The sequence below is a fragment of the Coregonus lavaretus genome, assembly GCF_964263955.1.
Source record: "Coregonus lavaretus genome assembly, chromosome: 10".
NCBI lineage: Eukaryota > Metazoa > Chordata > Actinopteri > Salmoniformes > Salmonidae > Coregonus > Coregonus lavaretus.
Window position 1 is genome coordinate 13,136,150 of NC_139997.1, and position 17,540 is coordinate 13,153,689.

Here is a 17,540-nt window from a genome sequence, read left to right on the forward strand (position 1 = left end):
TACAGTGAATTATAAGTGAAATAATCTGTCTGTAAACAATTGTTGGAAAAAGTACTTGTGTCATGCACAAAGTAGATGTCCTAACCGACTTGCCAAAACTATAGTTTGTTAACAAGAAATGTGTGGAGTCGTTGAAAAACTAGTTTTAATGACTCCAACCTAAGTGTATGTAAACTTCCGACTTCAACTGTAAGTGTTCCCTCTGCCCCCTTGTCTTTGTGTGTGATTGTTTATTGTGGAGGTATTATAGCTCGGTGGAGCTACATTATATTTGTATCGCCGGGATATTCACCCGTGTGCCTTGTTTTCTCCAGTGCGCCGTATTTACCGCACTGGAGTGTATTACGCATTTATGCGTACCGCTGTGTTCCTGATTAAATTATATATTCTGTGATTTACCCTCCTGCGTCTGACTCTGTCCGAAATCACCTCCCCACATAGGCCATTCCAAGACATTTAAATGTTTCCCCTTAAACCACTCGAGTGTTGCTTTAGTAGTATGCTTAGGGTCATAACCCTCCGTCCCAGTCTCAAATCTCTGGAAGACTGAAACAGGTTTCCCTCAAGAATTTCCCCATATTTAGCGCCATCCATCATTCCGCCAGACATAGTGTTTTCCTTGATGGCCAAAAAGCTCAATTTTAGTCTAATCTGACCAGAGTACCTTCTTCCATATGTTTGGGGAGTCTCCCACATGGCCTTTGGCGAACACCAAACGTGTTTGCTTTTTTGTTCTTTAAGCAATGGTCTGGCCACTCTTCCGTAAAGCCCAGCTCTGTGGAGTGTACGGCTTAAAGTGGTCCTATGGACAGATACTCCAATCTCCGCTGTGGAGCTTTGCAGCTCCTTCAGGGTTATCTTTGGTCTTTTTGTTGCCTCTCTGATTAATGCCCTCCTTACCTGGTCCGTGAGTTTTGGTGGGCGGCCCTGGCTTGGCAAGTTTGTTGTGGTGCCATATTCTTTCAATTTTTTAATAATGGATTTAATGGTGCTCCGTGGGATGTTCAAAGTTTCGGATATTTTTTTATAACCCAACCGTGATCTGTACTTCTCCACAACTTTGTCCCTGACCTGTTTGGAGAGCTCCTTTGTCTTCATGGTGCCGCTTGCTTGGTGGTGCCCCTTGCTTAGTGGTGTTGCAGACTCTGGGGCCTTTCAGAACAGGTGTATGTATACTGAGATCATGTGACAGATCATGTGACACTTAGATTGCACACAGGTGGACTTTATTTAACTAATTATGTGACTTCTGAAGGTAATTGGTTGCACCAGAACTTATTTAGGGGCTTCATAGCAAAGGGGGTGAATACATATGCACGCACCACTTTTCCGTTATTTATTTCTTAGAATGTTTTGAAACAAGTTATTTTTTTCATTTCACTTCACCAATTTGGACTATTTTGTGTATGTCCATTACATGAAATCCAAATAAAAATCTATTTAAATTACAGGTTGTAATGCAACAAAATAGGAAAAACGCCAAGGGGGATGAATACTTTTGCAAGGCACTGTATTTATCTTGGATCACTACTGTTGGTCTTTCAGTCAGTCAACTGGTTGGGACGTGGGAGGCTGATTGATTGAAGGGTTTTCTGACAGACTGTGAACGAAGTGTGAAGATGGGACCGATAGAGTCCAGCAGTGTCTGTGACTGTGTGTGTCTGTGTGCATTGCATGACTAAGTGAGGGAGTCAAAGATTATGAATTTCTGTGAGTGAGTGATATTGGGTGTGCCAGAAAGAGAGAAAGTGAGTGTGTGTGTGGGTGAGGGAGGGAGGAGGAGCCTGTTGGGACTTACATAATGAAGACGCTGCGCCTCTCTGTTGCGTGTGTGAGCCAGCCAGCTAGCGAGCGTGTGCTGAAGCGACACACACACACACACACACATTCTTTCTCTTACCTCTCTCTCTCTGGCGGGCGCAGTAGGGGGTGGGAGCTGATGGTTTATTGATGGGGAGGCTGCATTATTGTGTGTGTCACTGGGAGAGAACACTGGGATAGGATAGGGTTATTGACATTTAGAGGGACAGTCCTGTCACTGGGATAGACCGACAGACCAGTACTGGGAGAGAGAGAGAGAGAGAGCTCTGACAGAGGACCACACTGTAGGGTAGAACTGTGCAGGCATGGATGTGGCTGCTCTGCAGCAGGGCTATCCAGGCAGCGTCTACTCCTCTCACTACCAGGTAAACACAGCTGTTCTGTTCCTCGCATCAGATTTCTTACATCTGTGTGTCGTCATTCAAATGGAATGTTGATGTTTTAGCTGATAGTTTTTTAGTTCAACCCTGTGTTTCAATCTGCTGCAGTTGTCTTCTATTTGGGGGCGATTTGTTCTTGAACGGTAATTGAGGTAGGATGACTGAGGATGATTTGAATATGAAAGTACATGAGGTTACTGATTTAGATGATTGTATTTTTAGGAAGAGAGATTGTCGTTTTTGCCTTTGGGACTGAGGATCAGTTTGTTGTCTGGTTGTTTGTATCTTGTTGGATGTGTGTGTGTGGGCGGCCCGTGGGTGATTTTCTTTGGCCCCCCAAGTTTTCAATAAAAAAAAAAAATGTGTTTAGTTGTTGGACATTAAATGTATTTTAAATAAGAAATCTGTTCCCAAGTATCCCCACACATAAATAGAGAGTCATATGTGATCATATCCCAATGTAATCAAGGTTTGAAATGATTCTGTTTTCGTCAAATACTATGTCGGTTTGGGCTTCTTGCGGTCAATTTGCAGTGTACAAATTATTTATAATTATGTTCCAGCAACCCGACCATCCGCTCAACAAAGAATCGGCCCGTGGCTGAATGTAATTGGGGACCCCTGTCTTGGTAGTAGTGAAAGCTTAAAATGACTTTAAGTTTGACTCATGATCTGAACGCTCATGGTTTGATACCCCCTGTGCTGCTGTCCCTTTAGGAACCAACATTATCTTTTAGTCATTATCATTATCTCTGCATGGTCTCTGCTGGCTTTGCCTCAGAGCAACCGTCTCCTCCCTAATGGTGGTTTAACTGACGATGGAGGAACCATCTCCTCCCTAATGGTGGTTTAACTGACGATGGAGGAACCATCTCCTCCCTAATGGTGGTTTAACTGACGATGGAGGAACCATCTCCTCCCTAATGGTGGTTTAACTGACGATGGAGGAACCATCTCCTCCCTAATGGTGGTTTAACTGACGATGGAGGAGCCGTTTCTTCCCTAATGGTGGTTTAACTGACGATGGAGGAACCATCTCCTCCCTAATGGTGGTTTAACTGAAGATGCCAAGTCTCACAAATCTATACATATTTTTCTGATGAGCTGGGAATAAATAATAAAGAAACAAAATAATGCTTGGACATTGATGCTAGATGTGACTCCATCCCTCACACACTCACAGTATGTCTCTGTACCTATGTTTGGCAGACAGCTCATATAATGAGTAATGTTTATCTTTGTGTACTGAGGAAGCGGCTGTTCCAGTGGAGCAGCGTAACGCAGCACTGTGGCTTCATGTTAATGTCCGTGACTAAGACTGTTAGAGAGGCGTGAAGAAGAGACAGCTTTTTCTGTTGACTGTTTACTGTGTGTCTAAATCTCTCTTTCTCTATTGTCTGTCTCTGTCCTTCCTTTCATCTTTCCATCCATCCGTGGATCATCTTCCAGCTCGAGGCGCTGAAACAGCAGAATTCCAAATTCCAGGAAGAACTCAGTCTCTCGCAGGAGCGGAGCAGCTCAGAAAGCCAGCACATCAGAACTCTGTGCAAGGAAATGTGAGTATGGCTGAAGGTTCTTACACTTGCTTGATGGAATGTTTGTGTGAATGGCTGAAACTAGAGTATTGGAATATTGTGCTAGTAAAAATGAGTAGAACTAGAACTAGGAGTACCAGCATATTGGAATTCTGTGCATGGAAATGATTGGTTCTTCAGCAGATACGGTGGCATTCAGCGTTCAATTTATACATTGACTACAGACTGCCCTGGAAACAGCGACTAAACCCAACATGCCAGCTTCTTTGGGCCCAAAACACACAGGAGGAGAGGAGTATATGTTATGTGGCTTTGAGGTGTTTCAGAGTGTGGGTTAGACCAGTGCATCAGAAGCCGTGCAGGGAAACGTGAGAGTGGCTCATATCAAAGTCTTACTCAAATAGAGTCATAGACTCATATATAAATCTTACTCATGCTGCTTACTCATGCTGATGATATGGCCGTGACACACAGAGAGAGTGAGAGATTGAGCGGTAGATTGAGAGAGAAATCGAACGATCGAGAGATGGAGTGGGAGATTTAAGAGGGAGATCATTAGAAAGATTGAGAGAGCTTTAAGTACAATTCACTTGTATAGTCAGTCTGTAATACCAGTGTGTAAGCATGCTGTGTAGAACGTAGTCTTCTGGTATTAGAACCTAAAAACCAGTAACCAGTTATGATGACATAGTTTCCTCTGTGCCTTACTAGACAGCAGTATGCTACTGTATGTACAGGTATGTAGGGAAGCTGCTACAGAGAGAGAAAGACAGTCCATATGAATCTAGGCTCCTCTCTTTGTTATGGTGAGCGTCATGCATGACGTAGGGTTCTATTTATAGGTCTGTGTGTGCATGAGTGCACACGTCTGTGTGTGTACATGTTGGTGTGCATGTATGCATGTTTAACGTTGTGTGTGTGTGTGTGTGTGTGTGTGTGTGTGTGTGTGTGTGTGTGTGTCATCAGGTCCTTTATTATTCACTTTGTCCTGATTCATCTATTAGTGGCCATACATCTTTCTTCTCCTTCACTCATCCCTCTCTCCCTCCATCCTATAGAGACAGACTCATCCCTCTCTCCCTCCATCCTATAGAGACAGACTCATCCCTCTCTCCCTCCATCCTATAGAGACAGACTCATCCCTCTCCCTCCATCCGATAGAGACAGACTCATCCCTCTCCCTCCATCCTATAGAGACAGACTCATCCCTCTCCCTCCATCCGATAGAGACAGACTCATCCCTCTCCCTCCATCCTATATAGACAGACTCATCCCTCTCTCCCTCCATCCTATAGAGACAGACTCATCCCTCTCCCTCCATCCTATAGAGACAGACTCATCCCTCTCCCTCCATCCTATAGAGACAGACTCATCCCTCTCCCTCCATCCGATAGAGACAGACTCATCCCTCTCCCTCCATCCTATAGAGACAGACTCATCCCTCTCTCCCTCCATCCTATAGAGACAGACTCATCCCTCTCTCCCTCCATCCTATAGAGACAGACTCATCCCTCTCCCTCCATCCTATAGAGACAGACTCATCCCTCTCTCCCTCCATCCTATAGAGACAGACTCATCCCTCTCTCCCTCCATCCTATAGAGACAGACTCATCCCTCTCTCCCTCCATCCTATAGAGACAGACTCATCCCTCTCTCCCTCCATCCTATAGAGACAGACTCATCCCTCTCTCCCTCCATCCGATAGAGACAGACTCATCCCTCTCCCTCCATCCTATAGAGACAGACTCATCCCTCTCCCTCCATCCTATAGAGACAGACTCATCCCTCTCCCTCCATCCTATAGAGACAGACTCATCCCTCTCCCTCCATCCTATAGAGACAGACTCATCCCTCTCTCCCTCCATCCTATAGAGACAGACTCATCCCTCTCTCCCTCCATCCTATAGAGACAGACTCATCCCTCTCCCTCCATCCGATAGAGACAGACTCATCCCTCTCCCTCCATCCTATAGAGACAGACTCATCCCTCTCTCCCTCCATCCTATAAAGAGACAGACTCATCCCTCTCCCTCCATCCTATAGAGACAGACTCATCCCTCTCTCCCTCCATCCTATAAAGAGACAGACTCATCCCTCTCTCCCTCCATCCTATAAAGAGACAGACTCATCCCTCTCTCCCTTCATCCTATAAAGAGACAGACTCATCCCTCTCTCCCTCCGTCCTATAGAGACAGACTCATCCCTCTCTCCCTCCATCCTATAAAGAGACAGACTCATCCCTCTCTCCCTCCATCCTATAGAGACATACTCATCCCTCTCCCTCCATCCTATAGAGACAGACTCATCCCTCTCTCCCTCCATCCTATAAAGAGACAGACTCATCCCTCTCTCCCTCCATCCTATAAAGAGACAGACTCATCCCTCTCTCCCTTCATCCTATAAAGAGACAGACTCATCCCTCTCTCCCTCCGTCCTATAGAGACAGACTCATCCCTCTCTTCCTCCATCCTATAAAGAGACAGACTCATCCCTCTCTCCCTCCATCCTATAGAGACATACTCATCCCTCTCCCTCCATCCTATAGAGACAGACTCATCCCTCTCTCCCTCCATCCTATAAAGAGACAGACTCATCCCTCTCTCCCGCCATCCTATAGAGACAGACTCATCCCTCTCCCTCCATCCTATAAAGAGACAGACTCATCCCTCTTCCTTCATCCTATAAAGAGACAGACTCATCCCTCTCTCCCTCCATCCTATAGAGACAGACTCATCCCTCTCTCCCTCCATCCTATAAAGAGACAGACTCATCCCTCTCTCCCTCCATCCTATAAAGAGACAGACTCATCCCATCCCTCTCTCCCTCCATCCTATAAAGAGACAGACTCATCCCTCTCTCCCTCCATCATATAGAGACAGACTCATCCCTCTCTCCCTCCATCCTATAAAGAGACAGACTCATCCCTCTCTCCCTCCATCCTATAAAGAGACAGACTCATCCCTCTCTCCCTTCATCCTATAAAGAGACAGACTCATCCCTCTCTCCCTCCATCCTATAAAGAGACAGACTCATCCCATCCCTCTCTCCCTCCATCCTATAAAGAGACAGACTCATCCCTCTCTCCCTCCATCATATAGAGACAGACTCATCCCTCTCTCCCTCCATCCTATAAAGAGACAGACTCATCCCTCTCTCCCTCCATCCTATAAAGAGACAGACTCATCCCTTTCTCCCTTAATCCTATAAAGAGACAGACTCATCCCTCTCTCCCTTCATCCTATAAAGAGACAGACTCATCCCTCTCTCCCTCCATCCTATAAAGAGACAGACTCATCCCTCTCTCCCTCCATCCTATAAAGAGACAGACTCATCCCTCTCTCCCTTCATCCTAAAAAGAGACAGACTCATCCCGCTCTCCGTTCATCCTATGAAGAGACACTCATATCTCTCTCCCTTCATCCTATAAAGAGACAGACTCATCCCTCTCTCCCTACATCCTATAAAGAGACAGACTCATCCCTCTCCCTTCATCCTATAAAGAGAGACTCATCCCTCTCTCCCTTCATCCTCTAAAGAGACAGACTCATCCCTCTCCCTTCATCCTATAAAGAGACAGACTCATCCCTCTCTCCCTCCATCCTATAAAGAGACAGACTCATCCCTCTCTCCCTTCATCCTATAAAGAGACAGACTCATCCCTCTCCCTTTATCCTATAAAGAGACAGACTCATCCCTCTCCCTCCATCCTATAAAGAGACAGACTCATCCCTCTCTCCCTTCATCCTATAAAGAGACAGACTCATCCCTCTCTCCCTTCATCCTATAAAGAGACAGACTCATCCCTCTCTCCCTTCATCCTATAAAGAGACAGACTCATCCCTCTCTCCCTCCATCCTATAAAGAGACAGACTCATCCCTCTCTCCCTCCATCATATAAAGAGACAGACTCATCCCTCTCTCCCTTTATCTTATAAAGAGACAGACTCATCCCTCTCTCCCTTCATTCTATAAAGAGACAGACTCATCCCTCTCTCCCTTCATCCTATAAAGAGACAGACTCATCCCTCTCCCTTCATCCTATAAAGAGACAGACTCATCCCTCTCTCCCTCCATCCTATAAAGAGACAGACTCATCCCTCTCTCCCTCCATCCTATAAAGAGACAGACTCATCCCTCTCTCCCTTAATCCTATAAAGAGACAGACTCATCCCTCTCTCCCTCCATCCTATAAAGAGACAGACTCATCCCTCTCTCCCTTCATCCTATAAAGAGACAGACTCATCCTTCTCTCCCTCCACCCATAAGATAAATACTATGAGTTGTTATATAATCACATCTTCTCCTAGAACCGCCTGCCTCCAACATGGCTGCGCCGTGCATCGCGTCTCATGACCTCCATGATGTGTGCATTTGCACAGGCCTGCAAGCACATGTCTGTGCACATGTTTGTGGGTGTGTGTGAGAGCGAGCAAGCGCAGCTTTGTGCTGCCAGAGACATCTCGTCTGGGAGAATAGCAGAGATACTGTGTGCTGTAAATAGATTGTTATTTCTGTATAAATGTGTTGTTATTGATGTTGATTGCCCTTTATTAGAAAGTACCTCTAGATATAATGCATGTTTAATGTTATTGAGTGTCACAAATGTTGACTGTCACTGGAAGGCAACTCACCCCTTTCTCCCTTATTCTCTCTCTCTCTCTCTCTCTCTCTCTCTCTCTCTCTCTCTCTCTCTCTCTCTCTCTCTCTCTCTCTCTCTCTCTCTCTCTCTCTCTCTCTCTCTCTCTCTCCCTCCCTCCCTCTCCCAGTGCTGCAGACAGGTAAGACATTTATGGCACAATCTTTTCTCTGCTGTCTTAGGTAGACCGGGTTGAGTGTAAACATTGTCAGTGTTTCTGTTTCTCTGTCTGCATGATGACAGGATTTACAGATGTCTTTGTATATCCCTTCACTAACACTTGTAATGACAGGAGATGAGAAGGGAAGAAAGGATGGAGGTAGGGGAGGGGAGAGGAGAGGAGGGGAGGGGAGGGGAGGAGAAAAAGTTGGGGTGGAGATGAGAGGGAATGGGAGGAGAAAGGAGGGGAAGGGAGAAGAGAGGAGGATGGTGTCAGAAAGGTTATTTAAGCCATAGGGAAATGATGAGAGGAAGGTTATGTAGAGCAGAACTAATCAGTCAGGAGACATCAGGGGAATGTTTCACACCCAGAGTCAGTTATGATCTGTGATTCACTCTGCTTCTGCAATAGGAGTGCCCTGGGTGGTCCCATGGTTTCCATAGTGAAATTGACTACAAAGATGGCGCTCGATTCCTTGTGAAACTACAGTACAAATTGATATAAGCATTTCCTATCCCTTTGTCCAACACTACAAAGTATGTTCATTTGAGTGACTGATCATTTCAGAAATGTGTGAAGACTGAGTTGACTTGACAATAGAACATTATGAAATGGAATTTCTTGTGCCAGGGAAGGTTTCACGAAGTCAATGGAATTGCATGTAGGGAATAGTTGAAAACATGATTTACTAGCAAAGCAACTGAATTTTTTTTTTTTTTTTTTAAGTGAACAATGGTTGTTTGAGAAGTTTGAGTGGCCAGGACCAAAGCTTGCATACACACAATACTGTGCAATGAGTGGAAATGCAAAATGCAGGTTTCCTTATAATGTTACTATGGAGGGTTTCACTTTATTCAGAGACGACAGATGTTTTGTCTGATGCAACATGGTGAAATGTGTTAGAATAGAAATCATGTAGATTCCAGTAATGAGGTTGACCCCGATGGCAGGGGGTTCACTCTAATGTGAAGTATGCCACCAATTGTGTTTGCTACAGATAACGTTCAGTAGGCCTACAGTGAATGAGTACATGCATGTGATTGCACATATGGTATACATACAGTACAGAATGGTCAAGCCCTGTTTACCGGAAGTGCCTGAAGAAGGGGGAGATTATTGTGCCCGTTCTTATTATACCTCGGTGAGTGTACCACGTTGATGGAGCCGAAGACCAATTAGTGTCACCGCAGCAACATTTAGACTTCCGTTTTTTCCGAGTTTGCCTTCAAAATAAAAGTGGCAACGTGTATGATGCGAAATTAATACTTTTTCCAGCTTTGCATAATGTTAAATTATAACTATATCGGGGAAAAATCTAAACTAAAGAGAATTACTATATATAAGATAAATAGTATAAGGTATGAAAAATGAATGTACTCACTAACTGTAAGTCGCTCTGGATAAGAGCGTCTGCTAAATGACTAAAATGTAAATGTAATGATTCAGCAGCACTACCTAACCCAGACAGGAATGGATACAGATAGGATCTAGAATAGTACAGTGGGGGAAAAAAGTATTTAGTCAGCCACCAATTGTGCAAGTTCCCCCACTTAAAAAGATGAGAGAGGCCTGTAATTTTCATCATAGGTACACGTCAACTATGACAGACAAAATGAGAAAAAAAATCCAGAAAATCACATTGTAGGATTTTTTATAAATGTATTTGCAAATTATGGTGGAAAATAAGTATTTGGTCAATAACAAAAGTTTCTCAATACTTTGTTATATACCCTTTGTTGGCAATGACACAGGTCAAACGTTTTCTGTAAGTCTTCACAAGGTTTTCACACACTGTTGCTGGTATTTTGGCCCATTCCTCCATGCAGATCTCCTCTAGAGCAGTGATGTTTTGGGGCTGTCGCTGGGCAACACGGACTTTCAACTCCCTCCAAAGATTTTCTATGGGGTTGAGATCTGGAGACTGGCTAGGCCACTCCAGGACCTTGAAATGCTTCTTACGAAGCCACTCCTTCGTTGCCCGGGCGGTGTGTTTGGGATCATTGTCATGCTGAAAGACCCAGCCACATTTCATCTTCAATGCCCTTGCTGATGGAAGGAGGTTTTCACTCAAAATCTCACGATACATGGCCCCATTCATTCTTTCCTTTACACGGATCAGTCGTCCTGGTCCCTTTGCAGAAAAACAGCCCCAAAGCATGATGTTTCCACCCCCATACTTCACAGTAGGTATGGTGTTCTTTGGATGCAACTCAGCATTCTTTGTCCTCCAAACACGACGAGTTGAGTTTTTACCAAAAAGTTCTATTTTGGTTTCATCTGACCATATGACATTCTCCCAATCCTCTTCTGGATCATCCAAATGCACTCTAGCAAACTTCAGACGGGCCTGGACATGTACTGGCTTAAGCAGGGGGACACGTCTGGCACTGCAGGATTTGAGTCCCTGGCGGCGTAGTGTGTTACTGATGGTAGGCTTTGTTACTTTGGTCCCAGCTCTCTGCAGGTCATTCACTAGGTCCCCCTGTGTGGTTCTGGGATTTTTGCTCACTGTTCTTGTGATCATTTTGACCCCACGGGGTGAGATCTTGCGTGGAGTCCCAGATCGAGGGAGATTATCAGTGGTCTTGTATGTCTTCCATTTCCTAATAATTGCTCCCACAGTTTATTATTATTATTATTATTATTTCTTCAAACCAGGCTGCTTACCTATTGAAGATTCAGTCTTCCCAGCCTGGTGCAGGTCTACAATTTTGTTTCTGGTGTCCTTTGACAGCTCTTTGGTCTTGGCCATAGTGGAGTTTGGAGTGTGACTGTTTGAGGTTGTGGACAGGTGTCTTTTATACTGATAACAAGTTCAAACAGGTGCCATTAATACAGGTAACGAGTGGAGGACAGAGGAGCCTCTTAAAGAAGAAGTTACAGGTCTGTGAGAGCCAGAAATCTTGCTTGTTTGTAGGTGACCAAATACTTATTTTCCACCATAATTTGCAAATAAATTCATTAAAAATCCTACAATGTGATTTTCTGGAAAAAAAATTCTCATTTTGTCTGTCATAGTTGACGTGTACCTATGATGAAAATTACAGGCCTCTCTCATCTTTTTCAGTGGGAGAACTTGCACAATTGGTGGCTGACTAAATACTTTTTTCCCCACTGTATATATCTAGACATGTATCTATAGTACAGGCTTTGTTTAGGGAGAGACATCAAAGCTACATCTGTTGTGATTGAGGTTGTTGTTCCATGTGGTTGTATTGGATGAGACCCAGCAGGGTAATGCCATCCACAGACAGGTTAATCCACTATAATCTGAGTCCTCCCTCTGCTGCTGCTGGTCGTCACGTCTGATGGATTTCAACATGTGGATTAGTGTTGTCAGGGCTTCCCAGTGTAGTGAGTGAAAATGAGCTAACTACTGTCAGTGTGTTTTAGTGAAGCTTGTCTCACTTCCTTGAGTATCACTACAAACTATTGTGTGAAGTTTTTTACACATTAAATTGAGGTGTGAAACTCTATTATAAAAATATATTATTCATGGTAAATCAAAAGTTAAAAACATTGCGTGACGTTCCATTCAGAGACCTTCATCAGACACTGTACCGATAGAGACATGTACACACACACACACACCCCAAGTATCCCCCTGGCAATTTCAGACTATAGGCATACACTCTTCTAACGGCCATAGTCCGTTATGAGCACCAAACAAAAAACTTTATTGGGACTGTCACTGAACGAGAACTGGGGTTGAGTCCCTGTCAGTCTGCCCTCCGAATTTGCTACAACGTTCTGCTGTGTAGCCTAGGCGAACACCTTGCAAAACATCTGTGTATATTGGAAACTATTAACGATCTTATCCACACACACACACAGTACTGCACTGTTCTTGCCAGTCCCAGTGTTGCTGGGTGAGTTCTGTATTAAGCGGTTCTCTGCCTCTGTTCCTCCTCAGGGAAACTCTGTCCAACCAGGAGACAGGGGAGGAGAGAAACTTCCAGAAGACAGATGAGGACAAAGAGCTGGAGACTCTGAGGAATGAGGTATAGTGTATATACACAACTCTGGCAGACTCTGGGTCTTTTGCTGAATAAATTAAGAACTTGCATTGAGTGCTATGCTTTTTCTCTGGACTGGCATAAAATAGCTGTATCTGTATATTAACTGAAACTTCTCTGTCTCCCTCTCCCTATAGATCGCGGTGCTACGAGGTGAGAACGCCATGGCCAAGACGCTGCAGACTGCCGTGGAGATGCTGGAGAGAGACAAGGCACAGCTACAGGAACGCGTCACCAGCCTGGAGCAGAGGCTCATGGGACGGCAGGTCTCCGAGGGAGGGGACAGTGGAGTGCCTTCCTCAGGTGACACAGCTCTGGACCAGTTGAGAGAAGAGAAGGAGTTTGCAGAAGGACAGGTATGATTGGCAATTAGTAATACAACTTCATCATCTGCTTGTCACTAATGCAGTATATCATTTGCATAGAAAGATATCCGCGCTTCCACCATTGTCTCTCAGTCAACCTTTCTCTTTCTTATATAAACTTGACTGCGGTCTCTCTCTCTTCTCTCTCTCCATCTATTTCCCTCCTTCAGATTAACTTCCTGAACAGTGTGATCGTGGACCTGCAGAGGAAGAATGAGGAGTTGAAGATCAAGCTGAAGAAGATGGCTCTGGCGGAGTTCAACGGCAATGACGGCACTGATGGGTCAGTCTTATGACCTATAACCGCTGAACCCTAACTCCAAACTTAGTCCTTAGTTACAGTTGTTGACAGACCCCTGTAAATTCATTATTGATCATCATCTCCCTAATCACTCCTTTCCTCTCTCTCGCTCGCTCTCCCTCCTTCTCCCTTTCTCTCTGTCTCTAGTTTGGAGGAGGGTGGATCTAAGAAGGACAAGAAGGCTCCTCCTCGTCTGTTCTGTGATATCTGTGACTGTTTTGACCTCCATGACACAGAGGACTGTCCGACCCAGGCCCAGAGCCCTGACTCAGTCCCCCACTCTTCCTTCAAGGGCAAACCCGCCGACCAGCGGCCGTACTGCGACATCTGTGAGGCCTTCGGTCACTCCACAGAGTCCTGCCAGGAAGACCAGACCTTCTAGACACACTCTCATCTACTCACCCCACCCATGCCAGGCCCTAGCTTAGGACCAGGCCCTGCACAGACCACCAAACACACACCAGACTCCTTTCTCTGGGTTTTTAATAACATATTGTATTTATGTATGTCACCCACTGTCATAGTCCACTCAGATAACCCTTAATCACCTGCTACAAAATACTCTCCTACTATTTCAAATACTTCTTCTAACTCTCCTCCCTCTCTCTAACTCTCCTCTTATCCCTCTCCTCTCTCTCTAACTCCCTCTCCTACATCCAGAGATATGCTGCTGTGGTGAAATATCAATTTTAGGATTGGAACAAAAGGAATCAGTCTTCTGTTATTAGTTCATAAAGGAATCAGTCTTCTGGTATTAGTTAATACAGGAATCAGTCTTCTGTTATTAGTTCCTAAATGAATCAGTCTTCTGTTATTAGTTCCTAAAGGAATCAGTCTTCTGTCATTAGTTCATAAAGGAATCAGTCTTCTGTCATTAGTTCATAAAGGAATCAGTCTTCTGATATTAGTTCCTAAATGAATCAGTCTTCTGTTATTAGTTCCTAAAGGAATCAGTCTTCTGTCATTAGTTCATAAAGGAATCAGTCTTCTGATATTAGTTCATTCTTTTATGTATTTGTTTGTTTTTATATACAGCATGGGTTGGTTTTTGACTTCAGTTCCTACTGAACCGGGCAAGAGGGAGGGCACTTGACGCAGACGTACGTGTGGTGAAGGGCCTGGATGCACCAGACTGGTTCACTGCTAATAGCACTATTAATGATTCATGTTTCTCTAACACATTCTGAGTCAGTGTACTGTGTCCAGGCCCTGACATGGACCCTAGGGATGTCCACTCCACACAGGGAACAGCTAGTACCACAGGACACATCTACTTGTACCACTAGGTTGCGTTCAGTAGGCACGAAATGGTAGAGAATGTTTAAGAACTGAGATATTTTGGGAAATTCTCCACAAAAAAAGCTCATTTTCAGTTTTCTGTTTTCATGCCCACTGAACATTAGCCTGGTGCTAGTTGCAAAGGTTCGCGTTTTTCGTCATGAATCTTGTTCTGGAGGCAGTTCTGCAGAGTGGTCACTAGCTGGCACAGCCACAAAGTCCTAAAATCTGATTTTAACCTTAAATTAAGAACAAAAAGCACATTTTTGTTTTAATACATTTTCACAATATAGCCAATTTTTACTTTGCAGCTGGCCTATCTAAAGGGAAATCGCTAAGTTCTGCATCCAGGACAAGACTCATAACTATTAACGTCAACCTGCGCTAGTTGCAGGCCCAAACCAAACCAAGGCAACAGGATGCCAGCCACTATTAACTTACTGCACTACTCACTTTAAAACTCCCTCTTTTAGAATACAGGACACACTTATATACTGCCATTCTAAAACAAAGATAGTCTTAACTTATTGATTTGATAATAAATGTCAAGACAGAATGGTACCTAGTAGTTACTGTCACGTTTTATGTAGATGTTTTTTATGTATTGTCTTTTAAAAACGACCTGTATAGATATACGTGTACTAGAGCTATGTACTGAAGCACACAGTTAGGATCATATTGAATCTCGCAGTGTATCAAAGATATGTATGCTAGATATATGTGACTAACCAATGACACCTGTCTTTGTAAATACCCATCAGACGTTTTCTGAAAGAACAGAATGTGCACAAGGTGCCATGGAAACAAAAGGATATTTGATGTGTATTTTATTCTTCCGCCCTGTCTTGATAGGAAACTGACCTGTACGTTGTTGTGTGATAACGCTGGATCGACTCCAGGGAACAAACTTAACACACTTGTAAAGATGTTAACTCTATAAGCACATTGTTGACTCTTTCTACTGTACTAAGTGACGTGTCTGATTAGTGCACCGTTTTCTATGTTACACTTAACGTTAAGGCATCATCTATAAAGGCTTTATAAAGGGTTTGTAGTTCATAAACCGTTATAAACCCTTTACAGATGAGGACCCTGAAAGTGGTACTGTTTTTCTATGTTCTGTATACACCTAATGATTCAATACAACAGATACTATAAAAACAAATACTCCATCTGTGGCGTCTTGAGTTTCTCTTATCTGATGATGTAAGCTATAGTCCAACAATCTATCAATAGAAGACTAAGTGGAATAAACTACAACCATATTGCGTACACCTATCCAATCCATCCTTTCAGATCTTCACGGAGTGTCCAGTGGGGAGGAGTAGGGATTGTTTCTGGACAAGACTCCTCTCTGCTCAGCCCCCCCAAGGCCGCCAGCCAGCCACCCCCTTTACTAACTAACTACCAGGCTGTTTCCATCTCTAAGACCAATAAGTACAGGAGCTGCTCATGATTCATTCATCCCCAGATCCATTACCCCTGACAGGACAAGGGGAACTGAAATAACCCTCTCCATTTTTCATGAGTTCCCCTCCCAGCCAATGTAGTCAAACATAACAGGAGGAAAATAATCATTAAATAACCACAGGCCCCTAAAAGAGAAGGGGAAGGGATTAGGGAAGTATTTTAGTACTGCACACTGAAAGCCAGATGCTACCACTGATTCCCTTCCCTCTGAGTCTAATGTGATCCTCTTTCACACTAGAATATCAACACAAAATATGCATTAGAAGAAATCTGCAGGCCTAAATCCTAACTATGTGGGAAAGATTGGTTATTTTGACCTATAATTCAAACAGAAAGGAAAATACAGAAATACTGAGGCTTACCCGACTATGTTGAAGAGTTGGCTAGTACTGGAGTTAGTACGTCTGAAATTGTTTGAACGGGTAACAGAATGTTATGTAGATTCTTATTAATAAAACAAAACCATTGGACATAATCAAATCCGAGCAATAGCGATGGAATAAATAAATCCAAACTAACCATCAATCTGTACAAGATCATTCTAAAAGTTGATAGATGTGTGAATATGCGTTCCTCCCCTTATTCTGAAGCTAGGTTGCAACCCACAGAGAGCACCTTGAATGAGAATCTGAGCCACAGTTTGAACTACGAGACTGACTGGATCCTCTGCTGTGAGCTGAGTGGAGTATAAAGGTAATACACAGTAGTAGTAGACATTACATTTAAACTACAGAGATGAGAATGAAGACTGTAACTGAATGTTATTAATAAGAATCTGGTTGCATCACCGCCTGGTATGGCAACTGCTTGTCCTCCGACCGCAAGGCACTACAGAGGGTAGTGCGTACGGCCCAGTACATCACTGGGGCCAAGCTTCCTGCCTTCCAGGACCTCTATACCAGGCGGTGTCAGAGGAAGGCCCTCAAAATTGTCAAAGACTCCAGCCACCCTAGTCATAGACTGTTCTCTCTGCTACCGCACAGCAAGCGGTACCGGAGTGCCAAGTCTAGGTCCAAAAGACTTCTCAACAGCTTCTACCCCCAAGCCATAAGACTCCTGAACAGCTAATCATGGCTACCCAGACTATTTGCACTGCCCCCCCCACCCCCATCTTTTTACGCTGCTGCTACTCTGTTAATTATTTATGCATAGTCACTTTAACTCTACCCACATGTACATATTACTTTAACTACCTCAACTAGCCGGTGCCCCCGCACATTGACTCTGCACCGGTACCCCCCTGTATATATAGCCTCCCTACTGTTATTTTATTTTACTTCTGCTCTTTTTTTCTCAAGACTTTTTTTGTTTTATTCTACTTTTTTATTAAAAATAAATGCACTGTTGGTTAAGGGCTGTAAGTAAGCATTTCACTGTAATGTCTGCACCTGTTGTATTCGGCGCATGTTTGATTTGATTTGAATGTCATCATATAAAAACTGTCATTGCTGTTGACCAAGTGAGAATTTAGCCTGGATTCCATCCTGTTTCTGCTGAACTCCTCAACTCTTTTGTGGTTATCATGTCTTTTGGTAGGAAAGGAGCTGGTTAAAGACACAGACTGGCACCCAGGCTAGT

General features: G+C 44.0%; 1 protein-coding gene across 1 annotated transcript in view; it reads left to right on the top strand.

The window, feature by feature from the left end:
• clip1b (CAP-GLY domain containing linker protein 1b) overlaps nucleotides 1–15,666 on the top strand; it is a gene marked incomplete at its 5' end in the record, with an annotated part of 42,482 nt that extends 26,816 nt beyond the window's left edge. The window contains 5 exons of the mRNA XM_084169864.1: nucleotides 3,651–3,757; nucleotides 12,446–12,533; nucleotides 12,686–12,904; nucleotides 13,084–13,196; nucleotides 13,362–15,666. Of these exons, the coding sequence (XP_084025990.1) occupies nucleotides 3,651–3,757; nucleotides 12,446–12,533; nucleotides 12,686–12,904; nucleotides 13,084–13,196; nucleotides 13,362–13,596 (762 nt within the window). The 3' untranslated portion in view covers nucleotides 13,597–15,666. The remainder of the gene's footprint in view (nucleotides 1–3,650; nucleotides 3,758–12,445; nucleotides 12,534–12,685; nucleotides 12,905–13,083; nucleotides 13,197–13,361) is intronic.
• Nucleotides 15,667–17,540: the final 1,874 nt, after the last annotated feature.